The sequence below is a fragment of the Cyprinus carpio genome, unplaced genomic scaffold, assembly GCF_018340385.1.
Source record: "Cyprinus carpio isolate SPL01 unplaced genomic scaffold, ASM1834038v1 S000006731, whole genome shotgun sequence".
In the NCBI taxonomy this organism is placed as follows: domain Eukaryota; kingdom Metazoa; phylum Chordata; class Actinopteri; order Cypriniformes; family Cyprinidae; genus Cyprinus; species Cyprinus carpio.
Window position 1 is genome coordinate 97,289 of NW_024879334.1, and position 25,315 is coordinate 122,603.

The window sequence follows — 25,315 nt, forward strand, 5'->3', positions numbered from 1 at the left end:
AATGTTTAAGATGACCTTCAGGCTCACTGTGACTAGCGTTAAATGAGCAAAGCGACTGACCTCCAGATGAGACGCAATGCACTTTGGGTAAAAGGTGTCTGTTACATGTCAAATAAGCAGATTTGTGTTGACACACAGATGATCCGGCGGTCCAAACGCTCTCGTATAAGCATCCCAGGATATAATTGGATACTTTGGGTAAAAGGTGTCTGTTACATGTCGAGTTTTTTTATTAGGTTTGGTTTTGGTATTTTTTTTTTTTTTTTTTTTTTTTTTTTTTTTTAGTTTTTTTTTTTTTTTGTTTTTTTTTATAGGAGTTGGTGTTTTTTTTAATTAGCTTTGATTAGTTATTTTAGGAGGCCACTTAATTAGCGGCACAGCGCAGGAGTGCATTAGTTAATTAGGGCTTTTTTTGTATTGTCCGTGCACAGTTCACTTAATGGTCACATGTCGGCGTGTGGGTAATATGTGTGAGTGTCGTGAAATTGGTGTGAGACTCTGAAACTAAAATACGAAGGCGTTGGGGTTATTTGAAAGAGGTAGCGTTGATTTCACATGTCGGCGTGTGAAATTTAATTCAAGACAATGTATATAAACTCTGGAGAGCTGATTTATGGGCATCGGTGCGTTTAAAGATCTGGATATTCTTAGGATGAATCGAGCTGTCAATTAAGCGATGGATGAGCTCCGAGGAGCAGCTCCATTCTCCAAAACCGAACAGAGATATGTCTTTAATTACAGGCCGCGTGATTGTCTCGCTGTGATCCTGTCACGGCACTTAAAAGATACATCTGTCTTTCTTCCCGCCACAGATGTCCTGTGTGTCAAGCTTTTATAATCATTACAGACGGGTGTTTTTTTTTTTGTGATTTTGTAATGGTTATTGGAAGACACTGTGGAAATTTTGGGTATTTGAGGTAGGATATGGGTTGCTCTGAGTTAGTGCCGCGAACGCTGTCATTTTACACAAAGAACGGAAAGTTGAAAGCACAGAGGAAATTATTTGTTGGAAGCGGGAAGGTATCGTATGTTCAGCCGTCCAATCAAAGTCGACTTTAATGTCTCACTACGGTCTCCATAGCAACGTCCCCGGTATAATCTGATCAAGCCATGTTCGGACACTCGCAGGGTCATGACTTTAAAACACGCTGACGTTTCATGACGAAGCGGTTTTGAAAGCTTATGTGTGTGTGTGTGTGTGTGTGTGTGTGTGTGTGTGTGTGTGTGTGTGTGTGTGTGCGTGTGTGTGTGTGCGTGCAAACCTGCTGCTTATAGACTCACCACTTTCTCCTTGTTCAGATGGTTGCTGAAGTCTTTAGAGATGATCACAGCATACTGGAGAAGAACTTTATTTATGGTCTGGAAAGAGAATAAAATGTAGATTATTATATATTATAAAAAAACAGTAGTTTAACTTCATGAAAGCAATAAGTCAAAAAATACAGTAAAAATATGAAATATGAAATATTATTACAATTTAAAATACATGTTTTCTGTGTGGAAATATTTTGACATGTAATTTATTTCTGTGATGCGCAGCTGAATTACTCCTGTCTTCAGTGTCACATGATCTTCAGAAATCATTCTAATATGCTGATTTACTGCTCAAGAAACATTTCTGATTATTATCAATGTTGAATATTTTTAAATGTATTAATTTTAGCATTTTAATATTTTTTATATTTTTATAAAGTATTTTAATAGCCCATGTGCCAACATGTGTGCGTCAAAAAATATGGGAACTTTGAATTTAGTAACCTGAAGCCAAGGGAATGGAATAAAACTCTTAAAATATTCATAAATATGTAAATAAGTAAATGAGGGCTGTAATAATATGTCTTGTAAGGCCGTTGTAATAGATTTCTCGTGTCAAGTTTGCATGACGTAATCAATGCCTCCTACAAGACCCTTTACCCATAATCCTGTGGGAGGAGCGCTGCTCTCAACGCCTCTCTCTCTCTCTCTGAACTTCGCAGTTCATTTGCATTCAACAGAGACATTTACAATAAGAAAATACATTAGCTGGCTTGAAATCTCTTGGACATCTCTTTTAAAATCTGCTATGTGTTTTAGAGTTATGATCACCATATTCATAAGTAGATGTGTTCATTTGTGGTGTTTTGTGGTCTGCTCATAAGACGTGTAAAACACTGTAAATAGTAAGTAAACACTTCCACCTGATGATTTAAATTAATTCCTTAAAGTATATTAAAAATACTTCAGAGACACCTATAAGCCATGGTTTGAAGTCAGTAGGATATTTTCAAGAAATTAATACTTTTATTAAGCAAGGATGCATTCAATTCCTCAAAAGTAACAGTAAAGACATTTATAATCTTACAAAAGATTTCTGTTTCAAATAAGTGCTGTTCTTTTAAACTTTCTAGGAATCTGAGAAAAATTTCCACATGGTTTCCACAAAAATAAAAAAACTGTTTTCAAAATTGCTAATAATCAGAAATGTTTCTTGAGCAGCAAATCATCATATTAGAATGATTTCTGAAGATCATGTGACACTGAAGACTGGAGTAATGATGCTGAAAATTTTGATTTATAACAGGAATAAATTACATTTTAACATATATTCCAATAGAAAACAGTTATTTTCAATTGCAATAATATTTCACTGTTTTTAACGCATTTTTGATCAAATAAATGCAGCCTTTGTGAACACATTTAAAACATTGCTCTATTCGTTTGATAATCCTGACAACCTTGGATCAAATAATATTTCCAGTTCCTTTTTTGGCAATACCAGTCATACTTGACATTTCAATAAAATCATGCATTTTTCAGTTTCAAACCTCTTTTCCATCATTTGTTTATCATTTTATGCTCTCAGCTGCCTGGCAACCGTCCGACACCCTACAGTTAGAGTAATAATGCATGTTCAGAAGAAGCGTTTATTGTGATTATTACTGTTAATACATGCAGTTCTTTGGTCTCTTCCTTTATCATTGTGCCACTGACTGCGAGTTGCATAGATTTTACACATCTAAGGGGGTTTCGTTCTTCTTTGCATGGTGAAATCACCAATGCACAGCCTCATCCTTTCTATTCCGATTCTGTCTTACCTTTGCAAACCTGCGCATGAAGTGAGCGAGAGCTTGAGGGTTCGGACACTCCAGCTTCTTGATGATCTCAAAGCTTTGGTTGAGCTGTGTGAACACATCCACCACCGAGCAGGAGAAGAGAGCGTGTTCTGACGTCTGCTGGAACTGCAATCAAAACACCACAATCAAAGCATTAATGACCATATCACAACAATTTTTATCATTTTATGTTTCTCATAATTTATGCATTTGCTATATACTGTAAAAAAAGGATCAAGAAAAGTTTTACAGCCTGATTACAAGTTTCCATTAAGTTCTAGGATGGTGCGTCAATGTGCTAGTGTTACAAGGGTCCCAGAATGGCTTCATTTTTTCCTTTGTTTTGTAGAATATGCCACCCAAAATTTTTTAACTTTAATTCACTTTAATGTAAGTAACCTAGAGTCACTCCAAAACAATAGACTTTTTATGGCTTTTTTGAAATTGATTTATTTTATTTTACATGAAAATTTGAGGTCAGTATGATTTTATTTTTTATTTAATTTATTGTTTTAATACTTTCAATTCACCAAGGCATTAAGTTGATTTTTATTTTTATTTTAAAATAAAAATCTTCTAACCAGAATTTATTTAGCTATTATTTTATAATCAGTGGCTGACTGTACATTATCCCACTTGCAAAAAAAAAAAAAAAAAAAAAAAAAAAAAAAAAAATATATATATTATTCATATATATTAACTATTATATATATATATATATACCTATATAGATATATATATTATATATATATATATATAATATAATATAATTTTTTTTTTTTTGTGTGATAATGTACAGTCAGCCACTGATTATAAAATAATAGCTAAATAAATTCTGGTTATATATATAGGATGCAAATGTTTAACATAATATTTATTATTAATTTAAAAATATAATAAAAATACATTTTATATTTAATATGTTATTACATAATATTTTATGACACAACTGTTCAAAAGATTGGGGTAATTTTATTTCATTATTATTATTTATTTGTTTATTTTTACTTTTTTTGTTTGTTTTTATTTTTTTTTTTTTATTAAGAATTTTTATAATTTTGTTTAGAATTGGGTGAAGTATATTATGTATTTGAATGGTTTTGTTATGTTATGTATGTTATGTTCTTTTAAACTTTTTATTCATCAAAGAATCCAGAAAAATAAAATGCATCACGGTTTCTACAAAAATATAAATCAGCACAACTGTGTTCAACATTGATAATAATCAGAAATGTTTCTCGAGCAGCAAATCAGTATATTAGAATGATTTCTGAAGATCATGTGACACTGAAGACTGGAGTAATGATGCTGTAAATTCAGCTTTGATCACAGGAATAAATGACATTTTAAACCATAATAATGATAACATTAGTGATACTGGCCCTGAAGCTCAGACTCTGCCAGGAAGCACTGAAGATGTTTTTCAGCAGCCAGCGCTGGTCTGATTCACAGCCGATGGGAATGCCTGCCAACATAACCTGTGACACAATTAACCTACGCTTCTGCCCTTATTCTCCAGGCGCTTCTGCTCGCAAACACAAGCCTAATAATCATCAGACAATTAACTGAAGGTGCTGCTCCATTAGCATCTTAATGTAGAGTTGAATCTCACAAGACTTGATCCCGAGTGCAGCTAAACATCTAAACACAGTTTGCAACCCGCTCCGCTCATGTCATCTCAGCACCAGCACTGCCTACAAAAGAAACTGTGAACGGTGTGCATTGACACACTATTTTCCTATTTTGATTCTGTAAAGCTGCTTTGACACTATTTTTATTTTTTGATGCTGTATATATGTTTAGGTGACTTGACTTGACTAGGGGAAAAAACACACTGTTTCCACTGCTATGAAACACTAATCTGCTTCTGAAACGCTCATGTGCAATTATATCCATCAGTGTCACATACCACATATAATAACGTGGCTGTTCTTCACAACATTGGCCGATGTTAATAAGAGCACTAAATGATTTGTGTTTTTCAGCTGAATGCAATTAGCAAATGAAACCAATCTCACTGGTGATTTGTTTTCGTCAGCGAGGGGAACATTGAGCAGTGTGTTTCTGTGCTGCTGTACAGTAACAGCAGCTCATATGCACATCAGTCCAATCAGAAGTGTTTGTTCGGATATTTCACGAACACTAGTCAGCCTAATGCCTTCAATTTAACAGTTTATCCACACGTCTAATTTCATTTATCGTGTCGGTGCTGTGAGGAAAACACATTGCACATGCACTTATCTATAAATTCACAGTGCAAAAGTCATTATAGAATATTAAAATATTTATTATTTTTCTTCTTATATATAGAGAGGGGTTTTTTGAAGTGTGATGTTTTTATACATGTTTGTTTGATTGTTTTTATCTGAGTTTTTAAAATGGCTTGCAAACCTCTTATTATGCTGTATTATCACCAAATATTGTATTCAACTGGTTTTCGATCAATTAGCACAGGTGTTGTATTTCTTTTTCTGATTGATCATAGGCCTCACTGATCTAAGCTTATGCACAAGTTTTTGAGCGAAAAAAAAAACATTATTTGCCTACAATTTTGGCAATTTTCACACAAACACATCATTGTTCTTCAATAGCGATTTAAAGATCCCAGAATGGCTTCATTTTTTTTCTATTGTTTACAGAATATGTCACCAAAAACCAAACAGAATTTTTATGACTGTTTTTGATGCTCTTTTTCATCTATCGTTCAAAACATTAGGGTGAGTAAGATTTTAAAATTTTTATTAATTTATTATCATTATTATTGCTATGTATTAATATTTATTTATTATTATTATAAATAATTGAATCAAAAACTACTTTAATTTGATTCTTAACACTTTACAGTAAGGTTCTGTTTGTTAACATAATCTATAACTACATAATGTTAACAATGAAAAATACTTCTAAAGCATTTATTAGTTTTTGTAAATGTTAATTTCAACATTGACTAATGCATTATTAAAGTACCTGAGCTGACATGAACTAACAATGAACAACTGTATTAGTTAACAAAGATTAATAAATACTGCAACAAATGTATTGCTCATTGTTAGTTAATGTTAGTTAATGGATTAACCAACATTAACTAATGGGACCTTATTTTAAAATGTTACCATTTAATTGAATACCTTTAATTCAGCAAGGAGTTGCATTGATTTGATCAGAAGTGGTAGTGAGGTTTTTTATGTTGTTTATGAAGGGTTTGTTTTAAGTTTAAATTAGGAAGTGGTGTATAATCTTATAATCAATATGTTGTTAATAAAACACAAAACCTGTGCTAATTGTTGGTTTATCAGGTGACATTTCCCATTATTATAAGTGCAGAATGAGATTAATACAAAAATAAAGCATTTATCATACATCCAAACTGAATCCTTTGCACTTCATTTTGTTGGGGCACTAAACCGTGTCCTGTCTTTGCTGGGATGTAAAAACGAGAGTAAGAAAAACTCATCCAATGCATTCGTTTCATCCTGACCGTCATAATTACAATTTTAAAACTCAAAAGTAGGAACTTCGCAGGAGCTCTTCATAAAAGCATCATAAAGGCAGAAGAGAAATGCAGCATTTAGTGTTAATGTGATGTTTAGATGGTAACTGCGGCGTTAGACTGTTTGCCAATTTACAAATCTCCACTGAAGCAAAGTAACAATGCGAAAAACTCACCCCATCTTTTTTATCTCTCTCCAGAGCTCCGTTGAGGAAATCCATCGATACGTCTTCATTTTCATCCAACCACTGGATAACAAACGGCTCGAACCACCTGCAGAGAAAGAGAAGACAACACAAAGAAAAGTAAAAGAAAGTCTTCAGATCCAACGCAACAGGCTATAACTGCAGAAAAGAGACCATCACGAATTGTTCTGGTCTGTAGATGTGGCTCTGCTCCATCCTTTGGGATTTTTTTCACCTTATTTTATCATTCAGAGACAAATTATGTGCCAAAGTCTAATGCTTAGTGTTTCAAGGTTCTGAATGATCCAGGGTTATTATCATTAACTAGTAATTATTCATTCATTCATTCATCCATTCATCCATTCATCCATTCATTCATTCATTCAATACACATTAATCAGATGCATACTGCATATATTTATTTTTTTTAAGATTTATGTTGAGTTGTATATTTAATTTTATTAGATGATTTTTTAATAAGTTTTTTGTTTTTTTTATTTAATTTAATTATATAATTAAATTATCTAATCTTCTGTTATTTCTTTACTTTATACTGCAGAATAAATAATATTTATACTGTTGACAAACTATCAAAATATTTTTGTTAATTGAAATAAAATAGAATAAAATAAAATATATAACATAAATGTTAGAAATGTTGCTTTGAAGAACTAACAATAACTAATTGGAAAAATTAAACTAATGTATAATATATAAAAAAGCACAAAAAGCACAAAAAGCACATAAAATTAATTCAAAAAGAAAATAAAACCAAAAACAAACATGACCAAATCCCCCCAAAATTACTAAAAATTAATTTTAAATTATATATGTGTATATATATATAGGGATATATATATATATATATATATATATATATATATATATCACTGTTTATTCAAATAAATACAGTTTAGTGTTACAGATAAAGTAGAACAGATTATAAAGGATATTTAAGACTTTCAGCAACGGTATAAACATCTTCTGAAAATATTTCACTTGCATTAGGCAAACAAGCATTTGCTCTGTGGAGTCACTGAACATCGTAACAGACCAGCAGAAATGAGACAAACATATGTGTGTAAATGAAGTGAAGCGTTGTAAACGGCCGATGGCAGGCAGAATCACACTAATAACTCTGCTAATGTAATGAACCTCAGCTTGCTGTTTACTCAGATCTGTACAGATGGCAGCAGCTCACTGTTATTGACAGTAATAAGGGAATTAATATGATGACATTTAGCTTACCATCTTAAATATTGATCTGGATTGCTCTATGAGAAGGTTTCCTAACCACACATTCACAGATAAACCCTGATTGCTCAGGAACATTGCAGAGAGATCAGTCTGACATCTAGGAGGTATAATTTTTACAGCGATTTCTCATTTGCAACATGTCCCTGGATGTCAGGACGACATTTAGCAGATGTTCTTGCAGACATTTATTGGCTTGAATGTTTATGTATTCGTTTTTCGGAATTTTATCACACGTTTGTTCACAAATATGACATTTAAAATGCAATGTTTTCGCAGACATCTCATCAACATATGCATGCTTTCTAGGGAGTTTACAATGTGAAATTATGTCAATGAGATTACGATAATGAGATTGTTACTACAGTCTAGTTGCTTAAAAAAAAAAAAACAACTATGCACAGAAAATTAAAATTAAATACAATACAATATGCATCTGACTAAAAATAACAAACAAACAAACAAACAAACAAATAAAAATACAATAGGCATCTGATTTAATTACGTATAACAGGCAATATGCATCTGATGAAAAATGAATGAATTAATGAATTAATATTTTTTTTAAATGCAATATATATCTGATTCAATTATGTATAACAGGAAATATGCATCTGAATGAATGAATGAATTGATAAATAAATTAATTAATTATAAAAATGCAATGTGCATCTGATTAAATTATAACTATTATATAATTAATTATTAAAATTAACAGTTAAATGCTGAATCTCCCAGTAATGTGCAGTTGTTAAATTAGAATGTGTGCAATTTTTTAAATCTTCATGAAGACATCGTCATAAAATTTTCATAATGAAATGCAGTGGTTTTCTCTCATCTCACTGCAACCTGAATTGGCCTTTTGTATTAAAAATTATAAATATATTTATTAACCGTTTCTAAATCGAAATATACCTAAAACTTTAGCATTATTCCTTTGCTGCCTTGCAGTCGCTGGCATTTCCTTCAGCAAATGCGGATCTGTTTTTTCCACTTCTCGTGTCACTTATGTTAATAAATACGCTGGGCGGGGCTGCTCTCGCTTTGATGACAAAATCAATTCTCCTGGAGGAGATATTTGATTGACAGCTGTGTGGCTCTTCCCTGATGTCCCATCCCGCCTGTCATCCCGCCTCTCCACGCTCATAACTCACATTAATGAATGAGTGACTTTTTGACAACAGACAGCAGCCAATGACAGGCCAGCGTGTGTCTGCGGATCCAGGACAGATGCATGATGGGTTATGAATGGATGGATCAATGCGCACTGTAAATATGAACCAGGGGTGTTTTCAGCAAAATTGGGTTGTGAAAATAAGTCTTCTTATAGAATTTTTCTTTTTTTAAATATGATGAAATCAGAAATATATTTATATGATATTTTTTCTGAATTAATGCAAAAATGTATAAACATAATTATAATATAATATAATTATATATAATAATTATATACACATTATATACACACTGTATATATATACTGTATATTGAATTTAAATTCATTAGAATTTTTATTACATTTAATAAATGTTTTTTGAATAAATGCAAATTTGTATAAACATTATTATATATACTGTGTATATATATATATATATATATATGTATTGTTATAAACATACAAAAATATAGTATTATAAATATTAATAAATATGATGAAATTGTAAATGATGTGCATTATTTTTAGATTTATATTAAAATATAATTAAAACCTTTCTAAATGAATTCAAAAATGTATGTGTTTATATAATAAAATGTTATTATAATACATTATAATTATAATTATAATAAATAAAAAACATACAAAAATATATTTAATTTAGTAATTAATTTCGGTCATATAGCAGATGTGGTTTTGTAAATGTTATACTTCAACTGAATGTTGAAAACCTCCCACTGATGTACATTTGTTAAATTAGGAACAATCATAAATCATGTGCACTTTTTTCTAAATGAATGAAATAATGTATAAACAAATGGTTTGTTGTTGAAAATGTAAGGTAAATAGTTCCTCATCATGCCTTAAACCTGTAAACTGTTTAAACATCAAATGAAGCATGATTTTTTTGTTTACATCATTGCCTATCCTCTTCATTTCTGAAGAACCCATGAGCGGGTGAGAGATGTGAAGGGAAACTCACAGTGAATACTCTGGAGGAATCCCCTTGAAGGCCGGCAGGTCTCGCACGTACTCGTTGTGGAACCATTTGACTTTGAAGTGCAAGTTCATGTACTCTGTGCTCTTGCATAGACGATGCTTGTCGTGTTCTGCAAATGAAGGGGGAAAAAAAGAAAAATGAAAGAGTCATGAGTCAACAGTGAGTTATGCACAGCAACGTATTGAGCTTTAGTGTTTGGAGACAATCTACAAACATCACCAGCATGTACAATCATAAACTCAAAATAAAACTCAAATTATTACATACATCTTTGTCAACTGAAATTGAAGCTGAAATATAATACAAATATAAATATTAGACAAACTTAGTGAAAACGAGCAGTGTTGCCTTGGCAATTAACTGAAATAATTTAAGTTAAAGCATTAAAATTGTTAACCAGAAATAAACTAAATTTAAAACTTAAATAAAAAATAAACTTAGTAAGTAAATAATACAAAAATGAAAACTAATATTAATTATATAAATATAATATATAATTGAATATATATATATATATTATATATATTTTACTATAATAGTAAACCAAGTATATAATAGTATAGTATATAAAAATTAATACATTAAAGGGAATCTTAAGGGAGTATTTTTGTAATATTCCATTTAAAATAAAAAATTAACAGATTCTTAAATCAAGATAAATTGACTTGAGAAAGCAAACTGACATACAGTAAGATAAGAAGCTTTTATATGTATGTATGTATGTATATATAATATATATATATATATATATATATATATATATACATATATATATATTAAATGAAGTGAATCTATGATTAAAACAAGAACTAATAACTGCCAGTGGGCTCAGAAAAATCACCTTAATTCAGAGGGAAACAAGATTTCATTCCTCAGTGACAGATATTTGTTGTTTTATGAATAAACTCACTTCATCTTGTTCAGTTTCTCAGAAACAAGACTTCATGTCTTTCCTTCATAGCATCTCAAGTAAATGTATCTTGATGCAAGGATGTTTAGATATTTGTACTGAAAGACAAAATACTGAGAAAGATATAATTTTTTTTTCGTGCATGAGTTTAAGACTTTCTGCAACTATTTAAGACATTATAAGGCCTTAATTTGTGAAATCGTGAATAAAGACATTTTTCAGACCTGCGGGAACGGTGAAATACTACAGGATATTAAAACAACAGAACAACGTATGAAAGGAATAATAAAAAATGTGATGCCTTTAATATCGCAACTGTTTACACAAGACAATTAGATTAAATGAAGAGCAAACAAACAATTGTTTTACTTGGAATAACATGTCGTGCACAGATGAACTGTTCACAATAAGATCACATATTAAGCAAATAAATATGTCAAATTTGATTTCATGTGGACCTGAGTTGTGAAAAAACATCCTCTGAGCCTAAAACTTTCTCCTGGGAGCTTAAAGAACAAGGAGAAAGAAGAAGTGATCAGTGCACACTTGTCAGAAAAGATCAAAACACACGAACCGCGAACAGACGACAGAGCCTCAGTGCCTGCTGCGATGTTTGTGATATAGACTCTGGCTGGCCTCATAATAAAGGTCAGAGAGGATTGTGGGAAACCTACAGCAGCTGCTGTCGCTGATGTTAATCCACACACAGGAGACGAGAGTCTGACAGCCATTAGAGGAGGAAGGGGGAAGTAGAGCTCAGAAATGACAGTAAGTTAGTTTACTCAACTCCTGCAGTTGTCTAGCACAGGGAATAACATGCAGCTAGCGTGAGGAGAGATGTCAACATATACAGTATGCACCATAACCTCTCGCTCCCTGTGTATCCATGAGGACAAATCAGCTCTGACTGACACGGAGGACTCGTATCGAGTTCATCACAAAACACCAGCAGCCACACAGCAGTTTTCAAGTGGCAGAACCATAACCATATACAGAATACTGTGCTTGATTGTGATTGGCCCATTGTAACATTGTCAAAAATATTTACATAATATTAAACTGACACTGTGATCTACTTCTTCTCATATAAAGATTTGATCAAAAATACAGTCAAATCTGAAAAAAATGTGAAATATTATTATAATTTAAAATAACTGTTTTCTATGCGATTATGTTGTAAAATGTAATTTATTCCTGTGATCAAAACTGAATTTTCAGCATCATTACTCGAGTCTTCAGTGTCACATGATCCTTCAGAAATCATTTTAATATTTGCTGCTCAAGAAACATTTCTGATTATTATCTATGTTAAAAACAGTCTTCTTATTATATTTTACCTTCTTATTATTTTATGTATTTATTTTTATTTTAATGCTTAGATATATTTGTGGAAAAAGTGACTTTTTCTGGATTTTTTGATTAATAGACAAATCTAAAGAACAGCATTTATTTGAAATAGAAATATTTTGTAACATTATAAACACTGTTACTGTCACTTGTGATCAATTTAATGTGTCTGTTCTGACTAAATAATTTCTTTAAAAGAAAATCTGACCCAGCTTGTAATACAATGTTTGAATGTGTAATAAAAAAATAAATAAAAAACGTTTATTTTAATTTTTAATTTATATTACATTTTAAATATTATATTAAATATTTAAACACAATAATACTGTGTATATAATTAATTAATTAATTTAATTAATTTATTTTTGGTAGATGTGATAATGTACAGTCCGCCACTCATACAATAACATCAAAATAAATCCTTACACGTTTGAATTTTACAATAATATCCAATGAGTATCCCTTGCATTCTTTACAGATGTAAACAATGGTCCATTATACTAAAACATTGGACTGTACAAATCCACAAATTGACTGATCACAACCTTATTAAGAACATATTCATATAACATAAGCGCTAACATGACACATTATCATATAACAGTGATAACTGTAAGATATGATTAAGGTTTCTCAAATATTCACAGTGCAATTTAAAATATTCAACCCATCAGACTGTGATTGTCAACATCTGAATGTAAGTGGCAGTTAATAATTAACGAAGGCATTAGCTGCTCTCATTCATCACTGCACTGTGAACTTCTGATTTCAAGCCCTTCGGCTGAAGTGATACGCTCACGTTTCTGACCTGCAGACCGCAGGGCTCTCCAACCCAAATCCCCCATTCACATGAGCTTTAAATAGCTTCACCTGACAAACAGCTTCTCATGAGACAAAACACGAACCACTGAAGTCTGAAAGCAAAGATAATGATTCAAACGGCTTTACATGCTGAATGGTTGCTTATGACTTGAAAAATATGCAGCATTTATATTACAGCAGAATTACCATAATTACAGGACTCCACACAAAACTGATCACGTCTTCAGAGATAATTAAGCAGCTGCTATTTTAGTTGTTTTACACGACATCACAAGACAAATCACACATACATTAATGTCAGAATCCAACCAGTTAGCTTCCTTTCTATAATAGATGTTCCTGGCTATAAAATGCATGTTTTAGAGAAAGATAAAATCAACTAAACAATTCCATAAAATCCTGACAGAACCAATCAGGGTTAATAACCTGTAACTACAACTAAATCTAAAACTATTAAAATATTTGTATTAATTTAAATAAAGCTGAACTAAAATATAAATATAAACTCAAGACTTTGCATAAAAGTTTGTTGACTTTTATAACAATTAAGCATGTTTCTAAATTAAATTAAATTAAATATAATATAATATAAATTAAATTAATATAGATGTATTTTTTAATTGGATTAAAGCTAATATAAATTTTTGTTTGATGGATTTTATTTTTATTAATTTTTGTTTTAGTGTGATTTTTACACACACACACACACACACACACACACACACACACACACACACACACACACACACACACACACACACACACACACACACACACACACACACAGTACATTTAAAAAAAAATCTAAGTAATAATAAACAAACAAGCTATTGAAACATTTTTTGTTTATCAAAATGAATCTGAAATGAAAATTTGAAATGAAAAAAAAAATTATAAACTAAAGTTAGAAATGTTGCTTTAATGATTAATTAACTGAAATAAATTGAAGCTATAGAATAAGTTGAAGCACATATTAACTGGAAATTATTTACTAATTATTTATTATGAACTAAAATTGAAAAATCTAAAATAAACACCTAACTAAAAACCTAAAAAGGTAATAAAATATGAATAAAAACCATAACCTGAATATTCTCTTTCACTGTCAAAGACGTCAAGTTATGGAAGTGAAATGTGATGTGGATTCATCTACATTACTTCCTGCTGAATATTTCATTCTGGAAGTTTTTATTGAATGTTGTCGTTAACACGCTTATGACTGAAGGAGTCTCGATTGGTTCATGCAGCTCTGCGTTTCCATAATGCTTCATATGTTTTCCAAAACCTCATAATGAACGACATTAATAACACCTGCTTATGAAGCATGTCTGCATGAATTATTAAAATGAATGACTAACTCTTCTGGCAGCTCATTGTTTCTGCAAAAGTTTCATTCCTGAGTGCTGAATCTTGATAATTGCTCGTTTTTCTTAAAGGAGTCGTTCTTTTTCGCCGGGAAGAGCCTGAGGGATATCAGATACAGTCACAGTGACTCTCCAGGATAAAATATAACACCTCATCAGCAGAAACGCCTCTCACTTTAACATCAAAGCGTTCATAATCCATAGTTTCCAGCACAGAGAGCGTCCTGATAAACACCTGCTGCTGTCAGCCATAATATAAACCACACTAAATCCAGCCGCCTGTCATTTAAAGCTATTCTGCATTTTGTATGGAGAATGAAGCTGTGAAAATGCATTTCTTTCTTTGTTAGCTGAAAGAGAAACAGCTATTGGGTGAGTCTCCTGAAACCTGCCAAGAACTGGTCCAGATTTTGTTTTACTCCAAAACAATAAAGACATGAAAAATCACATTTTGCATAAAGAAAATTAAGCCTGCTTTATAGACCTTTTGCATTTTGATATTAGTTTCATGACCATTGAGCACATTTCCAACCCATTTATCATTACCGAAATCAAAATTCAATGCAGAGAGAGAGAGAGAAATCAATAAAATCCTGATTAAAATATGTTTTTTTTTTATAAATAATATTTAGAAATATTCAGAAATAATATTTATTTTATGATTGCATATATTATTGATTGTAAATTATTTGTACATTATGGTTGCATTGGTAGTATTTTCATTGATGCTGTTTTTCAGTATATTTATTATAATGCAATTATTTTGTGGGAACTGCAGTAATCAAAATAAGCATGAGAAAAAAAATCACAATAATGGGAAAAATCAAAAGGAAAATATTCTATTTATTATTTATATTTATTTTATTATAAAATATATTAATTATCTAAAATATATTATTGAGTATTTGTACTTTATGGTTGTATTTATTGTTTAATTTAAGCAGTTTTCAGAGTATATTTTATACATTAAAAAATTCTTAATTGCATTAAAAAAAATCAAGCATGTGAAAAATCATATTTATGAGAAAACTCAAAGAGTCAAAATTCCAGCTCTACTACAGTAATGAGGATCTGAAATAAATATGCTTGATTGTCATATAAATAATATAAAAACACATCATATTGTGAGACAAATGTATGATTATTATCTGCATAAATTAATCAGCTTTGCATCACAGGAATAAATGACATTTTAAAATATATTCAAATTGAATACAGTTTTTTTTTATTGTAATAAGATTTCACAGTATTACTGTTTTTCTGTATTCTTGATATAAATACTGTATATTTGATAAATCTTTCCGAACTGTTTACAAGTATGCCTTTATTAACTTTAAGCAGATATATAATATCTTCCACTGGGTGAAATGTGACTGTGTTTCGGAGAGATTCACCACATTAGGGTCAGTCCCTGCATCCTGTCTCTCAGTGTGGTGTGAAGAGGTGGATGTTCAGGAGAGGGATGTGATGCGCTCTGACAGCGCCGCTTTAATCACTGCTCCCGGAGGCTAACAGTGGCAGCGCGACACACGAGCCGTTCGCGGGCGGCTGGAAATGTGAACGCCAGGCTGCCCTGAAAGCTGTCCACCCACACCTCCACCGGCCCGCTGTCCACCTCCTCCCCTGAGACGAGCCCTTATTAAGCCCAGAGCTCCAGCAGCGTGGGACATTCACACCGAACACATACAAACCCGGCTGAACTGGAAACTTCCACTCATGTTCAGCAAAGTTCCATTACTTTCTAACTACAGATAAAGTGAATTATCAGCCTGACCTATTAATTTAGTGATTATTAAAATCAGATGATAATCATGTTTGCTTTGAAGAGGTTAAAATATCTAGTTTTGGTCATATATTTGTTAGTTCTCCACTTGTGTCATTTCCTATTTGAATAACTTATGACTAACATACAGTATATGTACTACACAGTATATTTAAAAAATGTGAAAAAATAATATATTAATAATATATTAAAATAATATACATTATTAATAATAATAATAATAAATTTATTTTATATGTTTTATTATAATTATAATTATTAAATACATGATGAATAAAATTATATAAATATAAAAATTACAATTAAAAATGTAAAATTATAAATACAATCATTATTATTTACATTATGAATAAAGTAATCACAAATATTAAAAAGTACAATTAAAACTGATACAATTATAAATACAGTTATTATTATTATTAATATTAATAATAAAACAGAGTAATATAAAATGAAACATTATAAATACAATTATTATTATTATTTACATAATGAATAAAATAATAAACCATAATAAATGTACAATTAAAATTTGTAAAAAAAACATTATTATTAGTAAATACTTATTGAATAAAACAAAACAATACATTAATTAATTTTAAAATAAATATAATACATTGAATAATAATAATCATTATTTTTATTAAATGATTTTTAAAATAAATGCATTAATAAATTAATTTATTAGTAGTACTACTAGTAATACTACTACTACTACTAGTATAGGGCCCAAATTTATTAGTAGTACTTTTAATTAATTTATTAGTAGCCTTTTAATATCAAGTACACTTAGTAAGAACAAGAAAAATAACAATCACATAAAATTGTTTAAAATTTAAATTAGTTTGAGACTAAACTATATCACATTAAATCATCACATCTGCTCAAACTCCCCTCAAACAAGCGCTGTCTGTGTGCTCTGGAGCAGAAGGCATTGTGGGTAAACACTGGGTTTCTCTCAGGAGGGCAGATGGGTTTGAAGGGTCCAAACACAGTAGAACAGCTGCTCAGATGAACCATCGCAGACCCTTCAAATGATCCACCAGTCCTAATAAAACCCCACGCAATAAATGCAAATCATGAATGCCCCTCTCTCCTATTCTGGTAATGGTTATCAATTATGAATACATTAAGACGTGTCATCTATTCATGATGGTAGGCACAATTACTCAAGTGAAATGAAAAGTGCAGCAATAATAAGATATGATAATGAAATACTAAAGTGAAGTGTTTTGCCAGAGCTCATCGGCAGCTTTCAGGTGTCTCCTGAAGAACGATGCACATACAAACCTCAAAGTAGCTTTACAGAAAATTATGATGTTAATGTTTAAAATATCTTAATATTAATATTTAGACGATTATATTCATGCATTATAGTTACATTCAGCAGATTAGAGCTGGATAATAATACAGATCATATTTTTCAACAATACAAGCAATCAAGCAGTTGAGATTTGTTATAGAGTATCAGAATCAGAATTTGTATAAAAAAAAATAAAAAAAAAAATAATAATAATAATTATTATTATTAATTATTATAATATATTTATAAAACTATATATATAATTGATAATGTATATATTAAAGGTATATCTAGAAACAACTACCCGCACCAAATAATAATAATAATAATAATAATAATAATAAATATATTTATGATTTGATGTTTTTAATTTAATAATGACAATATTGTTATTATTATTACTAGCAGCAGTGTTAATAATACATATCAAAAATATAAAATCCTGAATTAATATTAAAAATGAAAAACAAAAAACATAAATACATTTACTGCTGTATTACTGATACTGTTAGTAAAAATAATAAATACATTAATTGTATATATATATATATATATCTATATATATATATATATATATATATATATATATATAATATATATATAAAATCAAAAATAAAGGTGTTATTGTTATTATTATTATTATTATTAATTGCATAATAAATAAAATAATAAATAATCAGGTAGTTAACTCAAAAAGAATATAAAAAATCTTTAAAAGTAGTGTCATTTTAAGCTTTTTTTTTACTTCCTCACTATCCCTTTATATCTTTTCTTTTTCTCTCGTTTTGCTGATCACTTCCTCTGAAAACTTCTTTCAGACTCAGAGGTAAGAGGTGAATGAACAATATTACAGACAAACAGCACATGATTCATGAATGAGGCCTCATATGGCCGTCTGTAATTCATCTACAGTGGACGCTGAAGAGCTCTGAAGGATCTCTTTTTCTGCGCTTTGTGATTTCATTTTTTCGGTTCATAGAGACGAAGCTGCAGTTTTGATTAAGACTTTCTCTGGGAGGAATTTATTGATTACTGAGGTGAAGCGCTGATATTAAACAGCAAAATGCAATCGCTGCTTGTATGCCACACACTTCCATTCCAGCCGGATCCCTGCACGGTCTTAATGCAATTATCTCATAGGTGGACTCATGTCATGTGATTCATTTCCACTTATTGCAGGTTTGGATTCAATTTCAGACTGGATGTACATCCTGCTAAACTGCTGTCCTTATATTAAAGTTCATTTTCAAATCATTAGTAACCAGAGGAGACTCAATCCCAAGACTGTTCATGCTTCTCTTTTCCATGCACTGACAATATATCGAGCTCAAAATAAATAAATAAATAAATAAAAACTTTGAAAAGATTTGGGTTGGCTATGAATTTCATTTCACTCTGTAGTGTTTGTGAATCTGTGAATGTTTGTTTGTGTGTGAATAGATGTTTTGTTAAATCAGGGAGGTTAATTAATTCTGTAAAATCTGCCCTTTTTGTCACCGCTGCCCTCTTCTGAACAGTAAAAGCTGCTTTTCTGCTGCTGGAGGTACTGCAAACAAGTAGAAACTCAATTCATTTTCCTTAACAGACTCTTTAAGGGACTCTACTGTCTCCTCAACTTACCCTCAAACCTATAAACTCGCTCATATAGAGATCTAGTGCAGTACATATAAGTAAATACAAATGTAAAATTTGAATATTTAATAAAAAAATAACATAAAATAAAAATAAAAACACATTGATAGTGATATTTGCTGAACATGAACTACAAAAAGCAAAATAAAATCATATAAAAAAACACTAAAGAACTTTACAAAAAAAGCTAAATAAAATTAAATAAAAAATTAAGATGTTATGTGCTAAACATGACTAAAAAAAGCAATATAAAATAAAATGAAAACTCATTGACAGTGATATGTGCTGAATATGACCTTTACAAAAAAGCTAAATAAAATAAAATAAAATAAAACAAATAAAAACACTGAAGAACTTACAAAAAAGCAAAACTAAATAAAATAAAAACTTGTTGACGGTAATATGTGCTAAACTTGACCTTTACAACCAAAAAAAGCAAAAATAAACTTAATTAAATAAATCAAAATAATAAAACACTGAAGAACTTGACAAAAAAGCTAAATAAAATAAAATTAAATTAAATAAAAAAATTAAGATGTTATGTGCTAAACATGACAAAAAAACAATATAAAATAAAATAAAAACACTGAAGAACTCTACAATAAAAGCAAAATAAAATTAAATTAAAATTAATAAAATAAAAACACATTGACAGTGATATGTGCTGAATATGACCTTTACAAAAAAGCTAAATAAAATAAAATAAAATAAAATAAAATAGAACAAATAAAAACACTGAAGAACTTTACATAAAAGCTAAATAAAATAAAATAAAAACTTGTTGACGGTAATATGTGCTGAACATGACCTTTACAAAAAAGCAAAATAAACTTAAATTAAATAATAAAACACTGAAGAACTTGACAAAAAAGCAAAATAAAATAAAATAAAATAAGAATTAAATTAAATTACACTAAAATAAAAAAGAACTGGAATGCAACTTAAATAAATAAATAAAAAAAGCAAAATAAAATAAAATAAAATAAAATAAACACAGTGACAGCAATCTGCTGCACAAGAACATGAAGGGAAAACAAAAACTATACCTAAACCAGGAGGACTCTTTCCTGTTTTCTTCACTTAGCAACCACCCATAACACCCTAGCAACCAAATCTGTTAAAAAGCACTCGAAACACCAGAGCAAACACATAGCAAGACCTTTGCAGCACCAAGCATCACAGTGGTGCAAACACCACAAAAAATCCACTAAGGTGCATCATTTATCACATACAGCAATGGAGTTTCTGAGACTCAAACAGAAAGTCAAGTCAATCTTCATAATTTCCAGAGGCCTCAAAAATGTTTTCGTATTTTCAATAGCTACAGGAGAAAATGCAGTCATGAGATGTTCCTGTACAAAAACACAAACACCCACACAAAGAGCCCGGACAGATACAGGGTCTCTGTGGTGAATCACAGTCTCGTCCTCAGAGGAAAGAGTCACGGCTCCATTGAGATTTCATTGAGATTAACAGTCAATCGATACAAGCAAACACCGGAAAAGATTAATGCATGTTCGCCAGGTCCGGCTTGATTAAAAGAAAGTCTTACAGAGTGTTAAGGTTGCTAAAAATGAAGATTTACACCAGGCTGATATGAGCTACCTGCCAAACACTGACTGACCTCTTCATTAATGGATTTGAACAGTTTAATGTTGATGCTTCCAAAAAATCAAAGCATTTTTGCTCTGCAACCTGCAAGTTCACACTCAGGCCGAGCTGACAGACTGCCACCCCGTTTGCAGATCTTATCGGGACGGGAGATCATGGAACAAGAATAGAGAAAGCGCAGAGTAAAACTGAGACGCAAGCTGTCACCGGCACAGCCATCCACTCCCAAACCTGACACAAAAACTCCAAGTTTCAGCAGCCACAAAAAGTAAGGAGTAGTTCACCTGAAAATGAAATTTTACTGAAAATATCCTCACCTTTAGGCCATCCCAAGATGTAGATGAGTTTGCTTTTCTTCATCAGAACAGATTTGGAGAAATGTAGCATTGCATCACTTGCTCATCAACGGATGCTCTGCAGTGAATGGGTGCCGTCAGAATTAGAGTCCAAACATCTGATTAAAAACATCATCACAATAATCCACAGAATGGGTGCCGCACTCCAGTCCAGCAATTAACATCTGGAGAGATGAAAAAAGCTCTAATTCTGACGGCACCCATTTTCACTGCAGAGGATCCGCTGGTGAGCAAGTGATGCAATGCTACATTTCTCCAAATCTGTTACTAAGAAGCAACTCATCTACATTTTGGATGACCTGAGCGTGAGTAAATCTTTTTTTTCATTCTCAGGGGAAAATCTGTCATTTTACTGTTCCTTTTCCTACTAATACACAATTAGCATTTGAATGTCAATGCATTAGGTAATAAAGTATCAAATAAAGTGTCATTTATTGTAAAGAAAGATACATAAACACACTTGACATGTTTGCACACTATATAAAAAAGATTTTTTACAAGAAAACATAATTTCCATGTTTCTATTTTAAAATTTCAGTGTGTTAATTGCCATTTCTTTGTAATTAATGGTGAAATTTACACAGAAATTTATGAGCAAAATAATTTCTACACCACAAATGTTTTAAGTATGGTTGATTTTAAAGACAACAAAAACAACAAAAAAAAAAAAAAAAAATATACCTGAAGACAAGATGCTGCAGCTAATTCAAATAACACAGAGCTGCTTTTACAGTTAAAACTGATGATCTTTGCAACATTGACATGTGTTATTAAATCTGAATTGAGCTGAATAACGACACTATTGTTTTCTGTAGCGCTGCTTTACAGATGAAACAGAAGTTTCATAATTGGCAAATTTTGCAAAAATCAAACAGCATTATTGTCCTGTGTAGCTGCTTTGAAACAATCTGTATTGTATAAAGTGCTATATAAATCAGTATGATTTGACATTCAGACATTTTAAGTGTTCAAACACTTCCTGGACCTGCTGTGTGTTTCTATCCACTCTCCACAGTTCACTGATCTCAGTTTCTGTCCATACCTGCTCATTGACCTTGTACAGTACGTCGGGCTGCGGCTGCTGTTTTGGATTATTCTCTATTTCAGTGGTCTTGAACTTCTGGCTCAGACAACACACACACACAAACTAGACCACCTCAGAGGACTTTAAGCTTTCAGACTGTGAACAATTTCACAGCTCAATGAACAATTTTCACAACAATGGTCTCCCTCACGCCACAGAAAATAAAATTCTTCCTGGATATCACTCCCACATCGACTCGTGAAACAAGCCCACTGAGGAGGCAGATGACACTTTCAGATGAACACTGTCCTGCTTTACCAAACAAAAGAAATGTTTAATTAAAGGTACAGCTCACAGAAATGAAAATTTTGCCACCATTTATTCATCTGACGTCGTTCCAGAGCAGTATGATTTTTTTTCTTTCTTCTAACACAAAAGTCAGCCAGAACGTTTTACATTGCAGTTCCCATATAACGGACAGAAGAGAAGATTTTTGTACATAATGACCAAAATTGTGTATTTTTCTTACACAAATCTATTACTGTATATGACTTCATAACAACTGGAATATAGAATATACACTACTGTGCAAAAGTCTTAGGCACGTTAGTATTTTTACACCAAAGAATGGTGTTCGGCCAGTTATTTCTATCTTTTGCTCTACTGTGTCAGTATAAAATATCAGTTTACATTTCCAAACATTCATTTTGCCATTAATTTTAATAATCTAGTGAGATTTTTGAATGCATAAGCAGACTGACAACAGCCGGTGCTCCACATGGAGACCTGATCTCACCATCATTGAATCTGTCTGTGATTACATGAAGAAACAGATGAAACTGAGACAAACTAAATCCAGAAGAGCTGTGGTCGTATCTCCAAGACGCTTGAAGAAACCTTCTTACAAAACTATGTGCAAGTATACCTGGACAAAAGCTGTTTTAAATGCAAAGGTTGGTCACACCAAATATTGATTTGATTTAGTTAATAGAAGTTAATTAATAAATAAAATCCATTTATGACAATATTTTTGAATGCATCCTTACTTTACAGCATATTTACACAAGTGTCTAAAACTTCTCACAGTACTGTAGCTTTGGAGGCAGGTTTCTTAAAATGTCTTGAAGACGTTGTTACAGTTCTTCTGGATTTAGTTTTTGCATGTCTGTATGTCACATGGATTACTTTTATGATTCTTAAATTTGCTAAACATCACATTTTGGGGTCCACAGAATAAAAACAAATGGGTTTGACCACAGAATTTGATGACAGAATTGATATTATTGGGAGAAAACACCCTTGTGAAAAAGAAGTGTACTTAAATAGTATTGAATTCTTTGAAGTGCACTTTAAATCTGTACTTGCAGGTAATATAATAGTAATTCATATACACTATCAATTGAAAGTTTTGGGTTGGTAAGATTTTTTAAAAAGAAAATAATATTTTTATTAAAAGTATTAATTTAAAAAATATTAATTAATTGAATAAAAACTTTTTTTTACTAAGTATTATTACAGCAAATATACATTAAATTGATCAAAAGTGAAAGCAAAGACATTTGTAATGCTATGGATCATTTTAAAGATGTACTAGCAGATATTAAAATATACACTTTCATTAATGTTTTTTAACACACTTAAGTAGACTTTTGAAATGTGCACTTTGCCAAATTAAAAGTTTTACTTTAAATATGCTTATAACCACACATTTGTAATGATGAAGTTGCAGTTTAGTGCATTTAAAAAAATGATTACACATCATACACGTTTCAATAGAAATTACATTAGAGTATATTTCAGTACATTCAGCAGTATACTTTAACCATATTTCAAAAACAATAGAAGTAATTATAAAATCATATATAAAGATTAACTTCAGTCCTAATAAGTGGGGCAAAAAAGCTCTCTAAAGTTCAACATTTAATATGTATTTAAACTATAATACATTTTCAGTTTTTGTAAGGTTGTAAATAAAAAACAAAAATCATTAGATTACATTTTACAAGAAATTGCTATTCATAATTACAAAATTTTGTGTTTAATTCAATATGTTACTTGATGTTTCTTTGTAAATAATTGTGACATAGTGAATATTGTTTCTATACCAATTTTTCTTAGTGTATATAATTTGCGTTAAAAGTACTCTTTTAAAAGAACGCTAAAGTGCACGTCTTTTCCACAAGGGCATGTACTGTGACATCTTTCAGTCTGCAATTAGCAATACATAAGCTTGTCTCCAGTCCTGCATTCAATGAGTCTCTCACCCAGTAACATTAACCAACTTAATATTCCAGCCGACTGGCCTCAGGGCACCAAATAGACAGTACATCAAAGTCTCTATTAGGCGAGAAAACACACCACACCACACACACACACACACACACACACACACACACACACACACACACACACACACACACACACACACACACACATATTTGGTGACAAACAACTTTTGCGCTCCTAAGTGCTTCTGGGTTGGAGTTTCTAAATAAACTGGGTGCCCTGAGCCACCATGAATAAACAGGTCAGAGAGAGTTAGTTCTGCCCATTTGGAGGAAGTGACCCCTGGAGGATGATGGGCCAGCTTTTCAACTCTACTCGACTTCATTATGTCCTTTTAGCATCCGAAGAAGCACACACGACTCAGTAAATGTTAGCTAAGGACACGGCTGATACTGTAGGGAAGGAAAGTTTTACACAAGTAAATGATTTGCATGCCAAGAGGGGTTTGACAAAATACAGCCGTAATGAGAGTAAATGCAAACTTGATTGCTTTTATTTTGTTTTCTGAAAAACAGATTTAAATTTATAAATGAAATTTATGTGACTTTGGAAAACAGTTTGCATGTATTATTTTAAATCAAAATAATTAAAACTGTAATGCAGCTCTTAATTTGGCCAATTAAGCTGCCACTAAAGTTTTGAGACAAGACATTTTTACAAATATTTAAACTCAGCAGGAGTTTTCTGATATCAAAACTGA

General features: G+C 31.1%; 1 protein-coding gene across 1 annotated transcript in view; it reads right to left on the reverse strand.

The window, feature by feature from the left end:
* LOC109058679 (protein unc-13 homolog C-like) overlaps positions 1-25,315 on the reverse strand; it is a 135,359-nt gene that overhangs the window by 26,513 nt on the left and 83,531 nt on the right. Inside the window, 4 exon segments of the mRNA XM_042755624.1 lie at positions 1,282-1,359; positions 3,075-3,218; positions 6,759-6,855; positions 10,160-10,286. Coding sequence (XP_042611558.1) covers positions 1,282-1,359; positions 3,075-3,218; positions 6,759-6,855; positions 10,160-10,286 — 446 coding nt within the window.